The following is a 20,113-nucleotide window of genomic DNA, read 5'->3' as shown; positions in this document are numbered from 1 at the left end:
GCATCGTACAAGGAACTCCCGCAATTCCACCTCCTCCTCCTCCTCTGAGCACGACTTCTTCTTCTGAGTTCTTCTCCATAACTATTCTAACACAAGAATCGCGTTTATAGTAATAAATTGCTCCTTAATTAGTCGCAATTTTAATACTATATGTTAGTCGTGGCATCGTGACCTGTGCGCATGTATGTTAATTGGTACTTTGCCACATGATAATTGTGTATATTGAAATTCTTTTTTGACTTATTTTGTGAGAATAATCGATTATAGTAATAGATTATTATGAAATGTTTCTCTTTCTTTTCCTCACTATTTTCCGTGTATTAGTTATTGGTAATTACCTCTTCCTTATATCTAAGTTGATTAAGGTAGTTAAATACTTAGTGGTTCCAACAAGGTCAATTTAGGGGTTGTTGGCACGAATGTATTTAAATATTGATACTTGTTATTTTACTAAATAAATTATTAATTGAATAAGAAAATATATATTATATTTGAAACTTAATTAACATTTTTTATAAATATCTAAATATATGATAACCATCTATGGTTATTTTCAAAATGTTCAGTAAATAAACTTAATAAATATTCAATATTGAGTTTTGCAAACATAACTTAATATTATTATATATAGCAAGAAGTTCATTGAAATATTGCATACATCTATATAATTCGGAATTGATAAAAATATTATAGAATTTGTAAATGTTCGTAGGTAGTACGAGTTTCATACTAGTATATATATATATATATATATATATAAATTTTAATTATATAATTATATCAATATTTCAATAATTGTGAACTTTTATTCACTACTGGTACGATTATTTTTAATTGCTAACTGTTGGCATATTATTAATTGTAGTTGCTAGCATGACGTTCTGACTTTTTAAAAAGCCTATATAATAGTAGATAACAATTTAATAAACTACCAAATAAGGTTCCATGGCCGGCCAATTTTTCCTAATTTTATTGTGATAATGTGATATTCCTAAGTATCAATTTCTCCTGTAAAAACTAGTAAATAAAAAGATTTTAAAATCTAATCATGGTTGATCATATGTAATTCAGCAAAAACATCCTACTAGAACATAAATCTCGTCTGATGTAATTTTTTTTCGCATAAAAACGTGTTTGTTTGTGATAAATTTTCAGAATATATTCAAACACATTTCACTACTCCAAGAAAAAAAATTATCAGTTCGAAACATGTAGGAATGTAAGTGGATGGAGCGTCGGGCGGGGATTGGTTGTCAATTTCTTCTCGTTTCGTCTCATCTCATCTCACGTCAGTGAAATATTTTCGTGTGCGTCTTAGATATTCAATATAGGATGATATGAGAAAACCTCCGGTTGGACGAGAATTAAGACATATTGTCGGAAAGGAGCAAATAAGTTACACTCCGCTGTATCTGCTATACAAAATGGCTAGTGATGTTTTCACAATCCGATGGTTACTGTACTGAAACACCAAAATCAAGAAGAGAAAAACAGAATAAATATTTTCCTATACACCCTATACTGATGGTAAAGAATGGAAATTTGTTTGCTGAATAACAACTTAGGAATGCCCCCTTAGCAATCAAATGGTGCACTACTGAGAAAAGAAAAATATACCGACAATCGAATACAGAAACGGGTGTAGGAACCGACCATGCCTCCTTAGTATTGTTTGGGAATGTTAAATAGCTATCTGCCTTCTTCGACCTCCTGCTTTCAAGACCATGTCTTTAAGGTCATCATAGCGGTTGTTCTGATGATCAATCCAAATACACAACTGTCTTATGGCTTCTCTTTTCTCCTCTCCCAGGCTCAATATCCCATTGTCTTTCTCGTTCATCTTTCTTTGCAGTTCTCCCATCTTCTCATCCCTCTCTTCAATCATTTTCTCCAGTTCTCCCATCTTCTGTTCCCGTTGTTTCATGGTTTCAGTTAAGCTTTTCCTTTCGTGCTCATCCTTTTGTAATTCCATCTCCAGCTCCCCAATCTTTTCTGTCAATAGCAACTCATGTTCCTTCTCATCTTTAAGTTGTTGGAGTAAACTAGCAACTTCCTTCTTCAGCTTATCCTTTTCAGCATTATTTCCAGTAATCCAGTTTTTTGTAACCTTAAGCTCGTTCACTATTTCGTAAATCCGAGACTCTAAGTGACCATAGTCCTCCTCAAACTTCATACTGAATGTATCAATACCCATTAATGTGCCGTTCACCTTATCAGAGATTTCCGTCGCCAGTTTCACTTGAGCTTCTTTATAAGCAGCAATTATACCTGACAACGTAACAATCCTCTGCTCAAGCAACCTTTGCTCTTCCTGTAACTTCTCTACTCTTTTCAGGTGGTTCTCTTCCTTCTCGCCTAATAATTGTTCAGTAATACGGAGTTTCTGACTTGTTAACCGCTGCTTAACTTCAGTAGTTCTCATGTTCTCGACCAACGTACTGATTTCATCTTCTTTTATCTCCAAATCTCTCTTCAGGTCTTCTATACTTTCTTCCAATTGATCAACTTCCTGATTCTTTGCATCAATGTCTTTGTGGAACTGTTCTGTCATCTCTTCTATCTTCTTCTCTGAGGATTTGAGACTCTCAGCACAGTTTTGGAACTGAATTTCCAGTTGTTTGTAATCCTCATTCAGTTTTATGAATGCGTCGTCCCGTTCTTTCAGCCTTCTCTCCTGTTCCATAATCTTGTTTACTAATTCAGTGTGCTGGTTCTCAGCCAGAGCCAAACTCTCTGTAGACTCTAGTTTGCCTCTCTCTATTTGCATTTCCAACTGGCTTTTCTCGGAATGCAGCAATTCCAGCTGCTGCTGTAAGGAATTTATCTGTTCTGTCAGGGCAGCAATTTGAGCAGATGCTTCAGTTTGAACATCCTCCATGCTTTTCTGGATGGCAATGACCTCATTTCCTTTCTCTAATAGTGTCTTTTCCAACTCAGAAATCTTGTTCTCTAAAGCACCCTTCTCCTCCCTCAACTGATTTTCTTCATCAAGTTTGCTACTCATTTGATCTTCCAGTTCACTTTTCTGATGGCGAAGAGTCTCCAGCTCCAGTTGCAGATCCTTTAACTGTAATGCTAGGCTTTCCTTCTGCTCCAGAACTATTTCTCCATCAGCAGTTTGGTTTGATATTTCCTCTTTTAACTTTTCTATCTGAATCAGTGATTCTGATATTTCTCCACTCTTTTTCTCAAGAATTACATCTGCCTCGCTTTTTTGAGCATCCAAGTAATCCAATCGCTCTTGAAGACTATTTACGTCTGCAGTCAATGCCACAATCTTGCTGGATGCTTCACTCTCTCCATCTTCATATTTCTTCAGTAAGGTGGAGAGTTCATTCTCTTTTTCTATCAATGCTCTCTCCATGTCAGAACTTCTAATTTGCAGCTTTGTCTTTTCTTCTTGCAACTGATCAAGATCAACATTTTTGTTCCTCAACTGCTCTTCTAATTCATTTTTCATGCTGCGGACAGAGTTGAGCTCGAGATTTAGGTCCTTCACTTGCAATACAAGGTTCTCTTTCTCTTCCAATGTTGTCTGTTGCTCCTTAATCCTGTTCTCCATGTCCTCCTTTAGAGTCTCTATCTGAATTAGGAAGTTCGAAATTTCCCCGCTTTTGCCTTTTACCTGTTCCTCAAGTTCAGCTTTTAGATTGCTTAGGGAGCTCAGCTCCAGTTCCAGATCCTTCACCTGTGATGAAAGACTCTCATTTTCATTGGTGCTCCTCTTTAGCTCCGAGTTTTTGTTGTCCAATTCTTCTTTTAAACTCTCTATCTGGATAAGGAACTCAGAGATTTCTTGAACTCTTTTTTCCAACTGTGCCTCGGATTCAATTTTTTGGCTGAGCAGAGACTCCAGCTCCTTCTGCTTTTCATTTGCTGTTTCCATCATAATACTATGTGCTTCCTGTGCTTTGGTCAAAGCACTTTGATATTCCAGATGTAATGCTTCTTTTTCCTCTGTGGTGACCGCCAACTTTCTCTTCAACTCACTAATCTCCAGAAGTGCCATTTCCAGCTCTTGCTTGACACGAACTGCATGGTTCTCAAAATTATTTTCAGCTTCACCACTTTTTTTACCTTTTTTCCTCGGAGAATCATCGGAGTCTGAGGAATCCGAGCTGGATGAGGAACTGTCCTTCCCATGATTGCCGTGCGCTTTTTTTCTCAACTCTCCAGTCAGATGATCATAACGTGCATAAAGAGACTGGTAATGACTGTGGAAATCCTCAATAAGATTTGCAATTGGCTCTTTCCTATCATTATCATCTTCTTCTTTAAGAAGCTTTAAGATCTGCAGCACTTTGCCATCAATTTCTGCAGTTAACAAAACACTTTCAGATGTCAGCCATGTAAAGTCTCAAGTTAGCACAGGAATGTTAAAGTAAGAATTATATTCTACTTCATGAAACAGAGGTGTTGATCACTGGTAAAGTCTTGCTGCCACAAATTCTATACCTGCTTTAAATCCCCTAAGTTCCTCATCTTTCTCAGGATCAATGTGACTGCCAAAGAAGGATTTGAGCGACCCGCGCCACCGATGCTTAGGCATTTCTTTCCGTGAACCCTCTCCAATTTCTCTGGGTTGTAGATCACATCAACGATGTCTTCATTTTCAATGGAAGTGAACCTTAATTCTGTGGAATAAAGAAATATTCAGTTGTACAAATTTACAACTTTTTTTTCTTTCTTTTTTTTGTTTTTTTTTTTTTTTGTAAATTTAATAGGGCATTGAAGATCCTGTCCTTGCAGACAGCTGGACATTAGTTTTCTAATCCTTACTTCCTTTCATGAAACGGAAAAGTGTGAAAATATAATAATATTTTTATTGTTATTCTCAATGTGTAATATAATAACATTTTATTATTTTCAAAAAATTATTTAAATCAACTTAGAAAAGAATATAATATTGAGTTTTGTATAAATACATTTGCACTATTATATATAATAAGATGGTCATTAAAATATGATATATATATATATATCATTATGCAATTTAAAATTTCTAAAATTATTATTAAATTTATAAATTTTTGTGCATAACACGGATTGTTGCTAATTTGCAATATTTGGGATTGTTTATGTAGACTTTTGAACATTGACTTCGAGACAAGATCTTTTAAATCCTAGTGAGCCACGGTACAGATAAACATATTCCTCATAAAAAAAGTAAACAACTAATAAAAGGCATATGGACGTATTTAAGAAGAAAAGAGTCTATCACAAACAACCATATATGGGTACTCCACGATGAAACTTGGAACAAAGCAAGACTTAAATATGAATTTTATATCAAACAAACATCTCCTATTGATTGTAAATAAAAAATTATTGAATGCTTTATAAAGTCCCAAAACTCCTCTTTCTAGCAAAAGAATTTTTTAAAATAAATTTGTGAGACTTTTATAGAAAATCAATATAAATAATAAGTCACACAATGAGACACTGATCAATTCACCAGCTGCATTATACCCATTAAGATTTAGGAGGGTAGACCGATATTTCTACTCTCCATGCCGCTGTCTTTCTTTCCCTTTTTAAATGGAAAATTAAGTAGAAATTCACAAGTATGGGAATTCAATCTATATCTTTTTGGTTTCCCTTTTTTTGATATTTAATCCAATGTATACAACAGATGTACCAGCACATCCGTCAGCCATTAAATCAGGGAACAAAGAAGTTAGAGAATGACTATTCAGTTTTCCAGATTATTGTGGATGGAAATAAGGCTATGGAAAAACAGGCCATGTGATTTAAATAAGATCAAGTCTGGCCCACCGAAATTATGTTACACCATAAACAAATCAAACCCATCTTAAAAATGAAAAGAAATATAATGCTGCAGAAAAATATCCGAAAATTAGAACTGTTCTACTTTTGTACTTCCACTACAAAAACAAATACTAAAAGAACTACTAGCACTATAAGTTAACTATTCTTGTCTAACCCGAATTAGCGACGTCAAATCTCGAATTTTCAGAAACGAAAAATCCGAATTTGAAACCCAAAAAAGACAGCTAGACCACCACTACAAAATGATGATATGCTCTATGTACCGAAAAGATGATGTGTTGTCTTCTGTAAAAAATGCTGTACCATGAGGGCCAGCTAATAGGGTTGACCGTTTGAATCTATTTCATAGTGTTTAAGAAGCAAACAGCCGAAATGCTCTATTTTTCTTTAACTTCATTCAAAAGAAAAAGACAATTTATTGTTTTTCCCATTAGTTATTATACCAGAGAAAAAAACAAACCTTATATTTCACAGGCGAAATAAGGCAAAAAATCTTTTTTTTCCGTTTTCTTTCTCGCCCTTTTCTTTTGTTTCGTAGTTTAGAAAAGTTTTTCCGTTATTATTACTATTATTATCGAAAAATGAAATATAAAAGAAAACCGATTGCAATACAGCTGCAATGGTAATAAATTAATCATGATTACCGTCATCGATAACGTATTAGCAGGCTTTTTCTGAAAGTTTTAAACAGAAAAGAAATCTGCAACTGAAATCATTGGATATTCGAAAAGAACCAAAACTTTTAAATCACATGACGAATCTTAATTGGTTCCTTAGATGGGAGATTGCAATTTATCCTTTCTCTTGGGGAAGAAGAACTTGATATAAATTAGATTATATGAAACCCAAGAAACAAGAAACAGAAAACGATCGAGCTCTATCATTACCACAGAGATTTAAGCCTCCAAACTCGACTGATGAAGAAAACAGAGAGAGACAAAAACATCATCAAACAGGTAAACAAACTCAAAATCGCGAGCATCACAACTCACAAACAATCCGACTACACAACTCAATTCTTCATCACGAGATCATATTCCTATAGCCGAAGAGAAGAGTAGAAACTGGACTTCGAATCTACTTCAATAACGAACTAAGCAAACCGATGAAGCGAAAGGAGAAGTTGATAAAATTTTCATGAATTAAGGAATTACCTTCGAATCAGAGCTCGTGAATATCGACAGCAACAGAGCGAAACACCAAAACTTTTAGATAGAGAAAGAGATTTCGAGAGAGAGAGAGATAGAGAGAGAGAGCGTGTAGTGTGTGGGAGTTTTAATGTAGAATTGGAGTACAGTGGTTAGATTATTATTATTTCATCCGTTGCCAAATTTAGAGCCAAACACTAAACCAAATAAAAGAAAATGGAAACAAATGAAATTAGGCTTGTAATTGTCAAGTTTTGTGTTCCTACCTTCAATACATGTGTGCATGTGTTAAGTGTAGAGAGAGTTCTTGTGTTCGAATTTTGAATGTATGTACGTATATGTATTGAGTGTGTGAATACATAAATAATAATAATTATATTTTTTAATTATAATTAGGTGTGTTTTTGTAATTGTTTATTGATAAAACACTTGATACGTGTACGTATATTTTTTTTCAAAATTATTAAAAACAATATGTTAGATACTTATATTATTTAATTGTTATAGATAAAGATAATACTTAAAAGCATATACCCAAAATAAGTAAAACGATTCCACCAAAAGAATTGAGAGAGAGAGGGTATACGAGATTTTTTTTTTTTTAAAAAAAAAAAGCTACCACTAAAAGTAATTTATAATACTATGAAACTAATTCCCCTCTTTAAAATTATGTAATAAAATTTAAAATAATTATATAATTTTTACTATTCAACTTTTATAGATAAAGGGTAATTATGCATTCTTTATTTCTTTTGGTACAATAAATGGCTAGAGTCTCTAGAGCTGACTCACTGTAATATTATCAAGAATTAAGCCTAATCAAGTAGGTGGTTCGAGAATTAACACATAAATCATGATGTACGTTTAGTTCCACTAGATATTTTGGTAAGAATTTAAATTCATCATTGTTATAACAATGTTCGATTTTAATCATTTAACTGCGACAATTATTAATGTAATAAGAATTCTGCTGAATTGTATATCTATACTCTGAGTAAGGGCCTTATGCTGTGTTTTAATATGATTTTACTAGAAATGCTCACTGTAATCTATCGGAAAGTAATGAACTATTTTACATCATTTTATTGTGGAAATTACCAACTAAATACTTAATAATTTTAACACCTTCCCTACAATCATTCATATATTTTTACTTTTGTTGATTATTCCAAATATTTTGAAGTTTTAATTCCCCCTTTTTGTTGTCATTCATTACTATAGTCACTATGGTGTATATATATTTAATACTTTGCAACGGACATCGACTGTGCCCGATTACTGGTATAGAACGCGATGCCCCTCAAAACGGGCTCGCCCAAGCGACCCATGCGATTGATGTAAGTGTGGCCCAGGCAGGCCAGGATCTTGCAAGAGACTCACAGGGTGCATGCTTAGCTTGCGATCGAGCGCGGTATTTTCATAATATCATGGACGCCGAACATGCGGAAGCATTGGCTGCCAGAACTGCATGCGGCGGAGTTGCTGCAAGAATTGTCTTGCGTAACGTTTCAGGTTGAGGGAGATTGCTGGAATATAATTCACAGTTTGAAGGCAAAAGATTTGGAAAGATCCAAGGTGCTGCTCATTTGTTAGCTAGAGATGCTTATGTTAACTTTGAGAGGAAAAATTTAAGCCGGATTAGTTTTTGAACTGTACGCCAATCACACCACAAGTTTATTGTATTTGTATTGATTTAGATTTGATCGAGTCGGGTTTAGGTTAAAATTTCCCCAACGAGGGCCTTGTTCCTCCATGTTTTTTATTTCCTTGATGATGTATTGAAGAATGATGTTATTTCCCATGATTAGTGCATTGATAATCCATTCCCCAAAAGAAAAAAGGCAGCCTTCAATTTGTCAGGTCTGTGACGTGCCAAATGTTTAAACAATCAAACATTTTTCAGAAGAGAAACACTTTTACAACATTTTCATCATACAATTTGCTCAAATGACAGACCTTAGCCGAAACTATAACTACTATTATCATGTACAGACAGAAAAAACAATGAAACTGCAAGACTATATTCTGCTACTATGTTTGGTCTACACAACTTAGGTTGTAACACTAGACAGTGCTCTCCCACCTTACATGGGTATCCGATGAGACGAGGAACTTGTGCTGCATATAAGCCTTAGGATCTCATCTCTCCTTGATAGAGGGACAAAATCATGGAGCTCTAGCCAGCATGGTTAATACCTGCACAAGTCTCCACAAGGGCCTCCAATCCCGGTGCATGCATGCATGCTTGTATGCTTAAATGTACATCGTTCTTCATCTTATGATATCCAAAGGGGACCTAAAGAAGCTTAGTTATTCTTCCAGTCCCTGCTTCCAAGTTAAAAGAAATGGAAGAAAAGAAAAAAAAAAAAAAAAAAAAGAGAAAGGAAACTGTTGATGACTATGATTTTTGCACTAACAAAAATTGGAAACATAGTTTGTTTGTTTTGACTTGTGAGAGATGTTGTCAAGATGCCCTCCCGCGACTTGCTTTCATCTCAGACACCATTTTCTTGTAATAATCTGATCGACCACGGTGGTAGTCGATCCACACACATAGCTGCCTTATTGCCTCCCGCTTCTCTTCTTTAAATCCTAGCATTGCATCTTCTTTTTCTTTCATCATCTTCTCCAACTCCCTCACTTTATTCTCCGACTTCCAAAACTTCTCTCTGAACACCAATATCTCTGCTTCTTTGTCATCCAGCTGGGCTAGTAAGCAGTCTAAATCATCTTTCACGTGCAGTAGTGCTCTGTTTTTCCTCATTGCCCAGTCCTTTGCAAATTTCAACTCACATGAAGCCTTGGAAATCCTATTCAGGAAGTTAGCAGTGCACTCCTCAAATTTTAAGGCCATTGAGTCTAGTGAAGTTAGCATGTCGTTTGCTGTAAGGGTCATTTCCTTTACAGTTTTTAGTCCGTTTTCAGTTCTTTCTACCCTTTCTTTGAGGTCCTTGTTTTCTTGCTCATAGGACTCTCTTGTCTTCCTGTACCATTCTTTGTTCTCAACTTGGAGCTGTTCAGCCACCCTGATCCTCCGGCTCAGCATTCTATACTTGTCTTCACACTGTTTGCGGAATTCTTCTGCCATTTCGTCTACCTTTCGCTCCAGAATCGGGAAATTTGATTTGCAATAGGCCAATTTTGTTTGAGCCTCTGCATTTTCGTCTTTCAACTCTCTTATAACGGCCTCCAGTTCAAGCAGCGTTTTCTGCTGATAGGCAACTTTGTTGATCAGTTCAGCATTCATTTTCTCCAGCTGGGATATGCTTAACGTCGACTCATGTTTCTCTCTCACAAGCTCCATCTGCAGTTGCTTTTGTTTGTTTTGGAACTCCACCTCCAAACTGTTTCTCTCATTTTGCATGTTGTCCAGCTTGACCCTGAGATTTTCCACCTCCTCAGTCAAGGATTTGGTCTTCATCGACATGATATTTTGGCAAGACTCGGATTTCTTTTGCTCAGTTGATAGTTCATTTTCCCTCTCTGAAAGAGCTATCTGCAGATCAGAAATTTTCCCATGTAGCTTTTCCTTTTCAACGTTAGACTGAAACATTTGATGGTTTATTTTCTTCACCTGTTCTTCAAGATTACTCTTCTTGCTGCTTAAGGTATGAATCTCTAGTTCTAAATCTTTTACACCCTTCTCGTTCGACATCAATTCATTTCTCAAACCCTCTATCTGAAGCAAGCATTCTGATGTTTCCTTCATTTTCCTTTTAAGTTCTAACTCCAATTCCTCCTTCTGGGTATTCACAGACGCTAGCTCCTGCTGCAGAGAGTTAACTTGTTCCCACAGGGCCTTGACCTGATCCGACCGTTGTTTGCTTTCATGCTCCAACCGTCCTTCTAAATCATCTTTCTCATGTTCCACAATAGTCAACTGAAGCTGCATGTCATTGGCCTGTGCAACAAGACATTCATTCTCTTTGGCTGTGGCTGCAAATTCCACAATCTGAGCTTCCAGACTCGTGATTTTTTCATTCATTTGCACAATTTGGTCTGAACTATCCTCCAAATGCTCTTCCAACTCTCTTTTCTGCATGTAAAGTGTTGAATTCTCAAGCTTCAAACTCGCGACATGACCCTCTAAATCCTTTATCTGAGCCAACCTGTTGGTCATTTTCTCGTTCATTTGCACAATTTGATCTGAACTATACTTCAAATGCTCTTCCAACTTTGTTTTCTGCATGTAAAGTGTTGAATTTGCAAGCTTCAAACTCGCGACCTGTACTTCTAAATCCTTTATCTGATCCAACCTCTGGCTCATTTTCTCTGACTCCTCCCCTTGAACTTTCAGGTCCTTAACAATTTCCCCAAATTCCAGAGGTTTCGCAAAGGCCGACAGCAAATCAGGATTCATGGTTCTCTTCACTTCACTTGAAGAAGTCAACTTATCTTTGAGAATAGTATCTTCTAAATCTGAAGAATCAGAATCCTGGTTATAATCAGTACCAAAAAATTTCGGAACATAACTGCTAATTTTACTGCGTCTAACGTTAAACTCCCCTGACGAGTAATACGCCTCTGAATCCGAGTTATAAGAAGAAGAACAATCATCTTCTCCGGGACCAACTTTTTTCTTCACCTTCTCTCTTAAGTCTTCATACAAAGAGTATAACGATTCATACTGCTTCTGGAAATCCTCAATAAGCTGAATCACCTCCAACCTTTTCTTCAAGTTCCTTTCCTTGTTGCCATAGTTTAGACTTTTGGTCAGCTTTAATATCCTTTTCACTTGATTCTCAGTTTCTGCAAAAAGGAGAACTTCTCAATTTCCCTTGCACAATATATGATAAAAACGACAAAAGGTATAAGGCCACCAAGGAGAAAACAACTTTACGTGCTGTGTAATTTCACAAGAACTGAGGAAAACACGGCCCCAACACATAGATATTTTACCGTTCAATAACCACTGGTAAAAGAGCAAGCTCGTCATACCAAGCCACATGATGAGCAACTTACTAGAAGAAGTTGCCATTCTGTATACCACAAGCATCCACGTTCAGGATAACGTTGTGCTGGTAGACGAGCCTTTAGGATGGTGTCCTCCCTATCTGCATCAACTGTAAAGCTGTAAGATTCAGGTTGTTTACCTATTTTCACCCAGTTCAGCTGTTCCTCCTTTTCAGGATCAATGTGAGTGCTGAAGGGCATCAACGATCCCTTCCATCGTCGCCTTGCCATATCTGCCTCTCCCTCTCTTTCCCCCTTCTCACCCCCTCTCTATATCAAAGCGAACGCGGGATCTGCAACATCGTTGTTTAGAACATTAGATTGAAGACCACATAGAGTATTATCTATCAAGATAGAGTAGACAAGAATCAGCACGAACATCAACTGTCGCCATACAAGATTCCGGGACTAATCCATGCTCACTAGTAGGTATTTTCACAAATATATCCTGTTCTAAAGGAAATGATTTCTCAATAATCAGAATTCTTGTCTCAATAGCATCAATCCTGATAACACATCTCCCATGTTGCAAATACTAGTATTACGTCTAAAATTCATCAGAGATAATCAATAACAATGTAAAATCTGGATCAAACAACAAAATTCCAGAATGATATGTACTCAGACGTGTTATAACATTTGCATGCATTATTGTGTATGCATGATCATATAAACACACACTTAGTGTGTGAAAAAAAGAAATAGAAAAAAACACAAATCATTGTAATAAAAGGAGACAAACAAGAATGGGAAGAATACCTGGAAAGGTGGAAAGTGAGAGAGAAGAATGTGATAGAAAAGGGAGAAATGAGGAAATTGTGAGGGAGTTGTGTGCTCTGATATTATGGTTCTTCAATCTTTCACTAAATGTTCGCCACTTATGTAGCTAGCAGCATCTCTCATGTATTCATTGGTTGTTATTACAACCAGAAGTAGGGATCTCTTTTGCTGCATTTCCAATTATGCCCCCCTCCACAAAAACCACATATAATTTGCTATATTAAATCATCTTTGTTTGTATTTGTGTGATTTGATTGCAAATCAAACGTTACAAAAAATCACAGTAAAATTAGGGATATCATCGGTCTAAATATAGACATGAAACATAAGACCAACTCAGCTTGCAGAGACAATACATCGCTATGTCTCCAAGTGCAGAGATGTTAGCAACTTTCCGCCAAAGGGCTTCGGTTTGTAGAAAAAGTTACTGGCTCAATTGCAGCAATTTCTCATATAATTACGAATACTTCTTGTTATTTGAAAAATTATCAATACGTCTTGATTTTAACGGTCATCTAACAATTAGCACATTCCGTTGGTCTTCATTAGGTTTTCATCTATTTTTTATGAAGAATTGACCAAAATGCCCTTGTGGATTAAAAATTATTATTTTATTTATTTTTTAATTTTTTTATTGACTAAGTGGATTTTTTTTTTTTTATAATTTTTTGAATTTTTTCATCCACTCTGTCCAACTTTTTTACAAATTTTTGTTTTTATTAAAAATAGAAAAAAATATAGCAAGTGTATAGTTAACAATTTCACACCTACATCCAAAAATTTTATAAGTTCATCAAACATTAGGGGGTATTTGTAATTTTTCAAATAATAAGAAGGTGTTCGTAATTGTACCAAATTTCAAGGAAGGTCATTATGATTTATCCAAAACTATACATAATGTTTGGTTTTGTTTTTAACTTGTTTTTGGGTGTTTTGTGAAGATAGAGAGAGAAAAATAAAGATAAATAAAAATAAGTTAGAGATAGTGTGTATGTTTGGATTTGTTTTTGGAGATAATATAAAATAAGTATGATATGTTTGATGTTGGGTAGTGGGGAGACGAAAAGTACTGTTCATTGTCAAATCATGTCTCTTTTATATATATTTATATATATGAGTATGTATAAAAATATATATAATTTATTTAATTGTGAGTGATTAAAATAAATATTATTTTTTAATTAATTATATTTTTTGGACAAAAAGTAATTAAAACTGTTTTAAAATAATAAAAAATATATCCAAAACTTACAAAACCAAACAAGTCAAACATACTCTATATTGAGATGAGCCAAAATCAAAACCAAACATACTGATAATGTTTAGCAATAAATAAGGTATATATCATTTAAAATAAGGAATCAAAACAAAATTTATTGCTGAATCTGATGATATTTGCACTTTCGTTCTTATTTTGGAATAATAGATAGTTCACTCCCATTTTTGCCCTCCTCTACATATGGAATTTTTGCTCAACTGGATGATGGATGACACAGTATAAGTAATTTTACAATACTTTTTTTAGGTGTTTTAGTATAAATAATTGATGACGATCTTTTATTACAACTCAAACAAAATTATTTTAGGATAAAGCATTCGTGAATTTAGTGGACATGGGAGAATCTTTGAAACCATGTAATATTTATTTGTGTTCCATAATTGTTTTTTTAATATTCATTGAATATTAATATTTTGACTGAATTTAATTTTTTACCGAATACAAAATGATTTATTGTAGACCCATAATAAATTTACCTACATATTGTTTTATGCATCATTAATTAGTGAGCAGTCGCACTGTGATATGTAAAGTAAATTCATCAATCACGAACACCAGTTAAATTGTTATTCGTTAACAGTTATCTTGTTATGTACGTTTTCAAGTTCTAAACTGGTAAACGGCAACAATAAAGATAAAATTTGGTAAGACACTACTACAGTATATTCGTTGATCAAACAAGTTAAATCGTTATTCGGATATCATTAATGTACCTAACTTAGAACACCAATAAAAATAGGTTGTTTGATAAGACAAAAATCACTTCACAAAACATAGCAATCCAGTGTCAAAATACCTCTACTCTGAGGATGGTATTATTAAAGCAATTTTCTCAAAAAGCATTCAAACATGTGTTTTTGTTATTTGAAGTTGTGGGACTTGACGTCATAGTACAGTGCAACGGATTGCCTGAAAATGACTCAAGAAAGTGCAAATGATTGATACATGGGGAAAATGATACCTAGTATAGAAACACAACCTCAAAATTCCCCCCTGTTCAAGAGGACAGCAAAATCACACTCATACTTGTGGCCCACTAGTACACGTGGCACTCTCCCTGTTCAGTTACAACTAGGCACCCCCTCCCTCCCACCCGCTCACAGAGTGCAAGAAAAATTCTTCTATATCTGAGTGTCATTTATTCAGACTCAAGAATTCACCCATCCTCCTCTCTGTCTGTCTCATTCACATTCATACAAGAAGCAGAGAACACTCCCTTGAACTCTGTCCTAGTAAGCCCACAAAAAGTACTCTGACTTTCAAGAAATCTTCGTTCTTTAATTTGTTTCATTTCCCTTTAATTTCATCATCATCTTCATGTTTTTCCTCATATGTTTCTCCCTTTTTCCTCAGGTGCACTGTAATTCTTACCGTTGCTAAGTCATTCTTACAACTCTGAATCTTTCAAATCCAAGAAGCGAAAACAAACAATGCCTCGGAGACTTCACTTCAGAAGGTGAGTGTAAAGGGTGAGACAGCTCTCTTTTACCTTCCATTTTGGTGTTCTCTGCAAGAATTTATCCTTGTTTGGTAAGTTTCTAACCCTCACAATAATTGCAGGATTTGAATTGTTCTATGTTGCATGAAAGATCTGCAATCAGGAGTTCACTTATCTGATTTAGTGTAGAAAAGCGGAGGTGTTTTGAAACGTAAAGATGAGTTCTTTACCGATCCCTGAACTGGTAGAGAGCATGGCAAAGTTATTTTATCTAGGTCAGTTTGATGAGGTCAAGAATATACTAATGGACCGTGAAAACATGATTAGAACCCAGATGGAAAGTCTTGGTCGTGATGCACTTGAGAGAATGCAGGGCATGACCGAGCTTGAGAGATCGAAATTTGAGGAGAGATTGAGGGACAGTCAGAGAGAGTGCGAGACACTGAAGGAGAAAATCGCGACGTTGAATGCAGATAGAGAGTCGAATGATGGAGCAAGGAGGGGACAGGAAGGATTAGTTGGGGTTTGTGAGGATCATACTAAGATGTTAGAGGCGAGAAACGTGATAATATTAGAGCTGAATAAGAAGTTGACTCTGCTGGAAAATCAGATTCTTGAAGGGGATCAGGTTGTGAGAGTATGTCAGGATAAGCTTAAGGGTTTCGAGGAGAGGATGGTGCAGCTGGACGTGGAGGTGGAGACACTGAAGCAACAAAAGATGGAAGCTAATGAAACCGTGGAGCAACTGAAGCACGAATTGTCAAAATTTGAACGGAGGGAGGAGAAACTGAGGAAAAAGAATATGGAGGCTTGTGAGCTTCTGGAGCAGTTAAGGCAACAAATTTTGGCTGCCGAAGCGCACACAATGAGGTCTGATGAAGCCATAAAGAAACTGAAGCGGAAAGAATTGGAGGCTGATCGGACGGTGCAGAAGTTGAGGCGAGAGGTATTGGCTGGAGAAGAGCACAAAAAGATGAGTAATCGAATGTTGGATAAAATGAGGGCCAAAGAGTCAGAAGACGTTCGTAGAATGCAGGAACTAAGAAAACAAAATTTGGAGGCTTCTCGGACTGTGGAGGAGTTGAGGCAGCAGGTATTGGCTGCAGAAGAGAACAAAAAGATCTGTGATCAGGCAATAGAGGAAATAAGGGCCAGACAGTTGGAAGACATTCGGACAGTGGAGGAACTAAAAAGCCGACATTTGCAGACTTCGGAAACCATGGAGGAATTGAGGCAGCATATATTGGCTGCAGAAGACCGCAAAAAGATATCCGATCAAACCATAGATGAAATGAAGGCCAGAAAATCTGAAGACATCCGGACAGTGGAGGAACTCAGCCGCCAACAGTATGAAGTTTCTCGGGCAATGAAGGAGTTGAGGCGCCAAAAGCTAGAGGCTTATAATGCTGCTGAAATTCATAAAAGGAGGTATGAGAATTTGGCGCCAATGGCAGAGGGACTAGCCAGTTTGTTAAAGGTGGAAGTCGATGATCTGGTAAATCTAGTAACTGTCGAGGATAAGTCTCTCACTGCAGAGGGGAATGAGGGTCTGATTTTCCGAGTTTCTAAGGATGGAAAACGGTGTTTGAGAAATGACAGTGCTGAGGGTGCAGGGAATGCTGATGTTATTGTGGTTGTTAAATCACTAGGTATGCGCTCCATTTGTAACTCTAATAAAAGTGGATACAGTTGTGTGCCTAAAAGAGGTAACGTACAAGAATCATCGATGTGTTAAATTCTAGGCTTAATGCATCATTTGTTTGGAAATATAATGATGTTTCATATAAAACAAATTTGTCTATAGTTTCTGTTGAGAAATTAGTACTCATTGGTGCCATAATCTTAAATTTCTGAACTGAGTCTCAATATTTGTATTCTTAACTGAAAAAGGGAGTATTTGGACATAGTTTTCTTTCATTTGCTCTCTATTATAGTCACTTTCATCGTATCCCTATGATATTTGGTCATATTTTTGTCAAAAGTTTCCACAATCTCTGTCACAACATTAAGCATTGTCACCATGTCACAGAAACCACTTGAGCTTCTGCTGACCCTTATTAGCTTATTTGTGAAAATCAGAAAATTGTTCCTTTGAGGTCAACCTCTTAACCTGGCTGCATGTTCAATACTTACAACGTCATGAGCTCGGTATTGTAATATGCACAAAGCATGGCTTATGTGAATCTATTTCAAAATTTGTTTGCATAGAGAAGTCTAAGTCTAACATGTTGCATCCTTGGCCGCAGGTGATAGAAACTTGCCTGAGTCTTCTTGGACAAAACACGGAGATACCATTGTTTACAATGCATATCAGACATCTTCCCCTGTCCAATCTGATTATGCCACGGCTCAAGCTGAGTGCAACTATGGAGACCAAGAAAATCGGTCTAGAAAATTACTGGACTCCGGTATCACACAACTTATTCTGTTTTTATCAGCTTATTTGAATATGCATGGTTGTGTTTGGAAATTGAGATATTAAATTCAACTCGTTAACGCATTAATGTTGTGTAGATCAATCTGTTTATTACCCACTTTGCTTCTCATAAATGTCGACTTTAACGTATTCTATCTTGCTTTAAATGTGTTCGAATTTCCTTGTCAGCTGTCCGGAGCTAATGTCCTCTTATTTCAATTTCTTATGTTCTTTGAGATTTCTTTGTATGAAGGAATTGTTCAACATATGTTAAGCACAACTAGTGTCTAAATCTGGCTGTGTTTTGGTGGTTGTTTCTGTGTTGGAATTCCATTGAGTCTTTTCCGAATCCTAAGCTTCATTGAAGGCTTTACATTCTAACAAAATGCACTGTCTGAGTTCACTTTGCCGGGTTCCAAACCTCTTCTGACCAAGTTATGAGTGCACATGATCAGGTGGACATGCCGGCTCAGGCTTGGAGTTCAGGATGTCTGTCAGTGAGCAGTTAATGATCCAAACATGTTGTTCCCATGAACTTACGCCTTATCGTGCAGATGCTGGAGTTATTATTGACATCATTGACAGTGATGACGAAACAACTGAACCTGCCTATATTAGTACTCCACCCAATCAGACAAATAAACAAAAGGACTACGCCTCCGAGGTTTCTCTCATTTCCCAGAAACGGAAAAGAAGCGAATTTGAAATTGACTGGCAGAAAGGAGATGAGAACATCGTCGGGGAAGCAAGTGATTCTCAAATACTTAAGTATGATGACTTCAATGAGAGGACACCTATACATAACCTCAACAATCGAGTACTTCAGAGGACATGGATGTTTCCATCCGACATGCTGAAGGCCTTCATGGAGGATGACGAGCTCTGCATGAACGCCGTGTGCGCACTCTACAGACAGCAAGTTTCTGCATCAAAATCTAATGCTGGTTTTGCTGGAATATTTCACCACTTTGAAGCAATGAGGTATACTTCACCTGTCTCCTTTACTATACTTAACTACTCTTCTTACATTCTCAAAATTTTGAGATATTTCAATTAGTTTTTCAAGTACCTAAATGCATACATATCATTCTTGAACGTCTTTGAGTCAACATGTCGGCTTTGATTTTCATCAGCGGATGTGCCTTGGCTGAGTATCTGATCGGTGAGGATCCAGAGCTGAAGCTAAGGAAATCCAGAGCTGAAGTAAAAGAACAATTCCCCTGTGCTATCAATCTCTGCCGGAGGATTGCAACAGATTACTACGAGAATCTGTTTGCATTGTACTGCAACGGAGACGATCCCTTCTTCAGATCATGATAACCTATGCGCAGACAACGTCTAATCTTATGTTATGCTCCTGCTCGACTTCCGTTCCCCGTTGCATTATGCCTCCTAGTACTAGTAGTATTGTTTACCTTCTTTCCTGAGTTCATGTAATGTTTTTGGACTTGGTTGTTGCATTTAGTGTTGGCTACTAAGGATGTTAGCAGGTAATTAGTTGTGTCCTGAATAGATTTTCATGTTGGTTCTTTGCATTTTGACATTGTAAGACATTTGCATGTTGATGTTTGAAACTGGTAGTGTATCTCATGTATTCTGCTTTTTCTCAGGTTTTTCACAGTCAGTCTTGTTAAATTTTGGGTGCTTTTGCTACTTTTAATATCATTCGAGTCGGAAAAAATGTCAAAAATAAATTAAATATCATGACAAATACGTTAGGAAAGTCCAAATATTATATTTTAGTAAGCGTACTATCTTAAATTTATTATTTTGGTGCGTGTCTATGTTGAACTCTTGTAGGGGTACCAATTGGACCCCAAACGGGACAACTTTGACCTAAACCTGGCAAATGGGAGGGTTCGGGTTCAAAAAATGGTGACCAATGTGGGTAGTAGGTTCTAAAAATTAGGATCATCCAAGAGTAGGGATATGTCTTGGGTCCATCGAAATATGCCCTAGTAGAATACTTTATATATACATATATATTTAAAATTCTTTATAAAACACTTTTCTACACACCTTGCTCTAATTCTTTCTCTCTATTTCTTGTCCTTATTACTTGGGTCAGAACTGGCGCAACGAATCTAATAAGGTGCGAATCCAAGGTCTACCCCAACCCGCCCTATTGCCACCTGGAAACTCTCACAATTTTATTTTCATAATAAATTCTTACTTATTAGGTTTCTTATATTTAAATTATGAAGGTATATAACAATTAAATTTACCAAGATTGTTCTAAGAATAAAAAGAAAAAAATCAGAAAAATAAGAATGAATTCATATCTGGTTAGAGGAATTTAAACTGTGATT

The 20,113-nt window shown here is 36.1% G+C and overlaps 2 protein-coding genes across 2 annotated transcripts; one reads left to right on the top strand and one right to left on the bottom strand.

Annotated features, from left to right (window-relative positions):
• Positions 1-1,392: 1,392 nt before the first annotated feature.
• LOC105179156 (interaptin-like) lies at positions 1,393-12,733 on the bottom strand. Its single transcript, XM_020691247.1, has 5 exons — positions 12,651-12,733; positions 12,032-12,184; positions 9,406-11,687; positions 4,456-4,594; positions 1,393-4,314 (listed from the first exon to the last, which is right to left on the bottom strand). The coding sequence occupies exons 2-5, from the start codon at positions 12,120-12,122 to the stop codon at positions 1,682-1,684; spliced, it is 5,145 nt and encodes a 1,714-aa protein (XP_020546906.1). The 5' UTR covers positions 12,123-12,184; positions 12,651-12,733; the 3' UTR covers positions 1,393-1,681.
• Positions 12,734-15,309: 2,576 nt separating this feature from the next.
• LOC105179116 (cingulin-like) lies at positions 15,310-19,187 on the top strand. Its single transcript, XM_020691246.1, has 5 exons — positions 15,310-15,406; positions 15,511-17,037; positions 17,635-17,796; positions 18,260-18,785; positions 18,938-19,187. Exons 2-5 carry the CDS (start codon positions 15,606-15,608, stop codon positions 19,119-19,121), a joined length of 2,304 nt encoding a protein of 767 aa, XP_020546905.1. The 5' UTR covers positions 15,310-15,406; positions 15,511-15,605; the 3' UTR covers positions 19,122-19,187.
• The last annotated feature ends 926 nt before the right edge of the window (positions 19,188-20,113 follow it).

Source organism: Sesamum indicum, unplaced genomic scaffold (assembly GCF_000512975.1).
Source record: "Sesamum indicum cultivar Zhongzhi No. 13 unplaced genomic scaffold, S_indicum_v1.0 scaffold00124, whole genome shotgun sequence".
In the NCBI taxonomy this organism is placed as follows: domain Eukaryota; kingdom Viridiplantae; phylum Streptophyta; class Magnoliopsida; order Lamiales; family Pedaliaceae; genus Sesamum; species Sesamum indicum.
The sequence above is the reverse complement of the archived record's forward strand: the minus strand, read 5'-3'. Positions and strand labels throughout refer to the sequence as shown.

Excerpts from the sequence above, each read along its gene's own strand:
- LOC105179156 (XM_020691247.1), bottom strand. The coding sequence starts at position 12,122 with ATGGCAAGGCGACGATGGAAGGGATCGTTGATGCCCTTCAGCACTCAC. Across the intron at positions 11,688-12,031 it reads GCTGAACTGGGTGAAAATAG|AAACTGAGAATCAAGTGAAA; the intron begins GTAAACAACCTG and ends TCCTTTTTGCAG. Across the intron at positions 4,595-9,405 it reads CAAGTCGCGGGAGGGCATCT|TGTGATCTACAACCCAGAGA; the intron begins TGACAACATCTC and ends AGACATCGTTGA.
- LOC105179116 (XM_020691246.1), top strand. The coding sequence starts at position 15,606 with ATGAGTTCTTTACCGATCCCTGAACTGGTAGAGAGCATGGCAAAGTTA. Across the intron at positions 17,038-17,634 it reads TGTGGTTGTTAAATCACTAG|GTGATAGAAACTTGCCTGAG; the intron begins GTATGCGCTCCA and ends CCTTGGCCGCAG. Across the intron at positions 17,797-18,259 it reads TAGAAAATTACTGGACTCCG|GTGGACATGCCGGCTCAGGC; the intron begins GTATCACACAAC and ends GCACATGATCAG.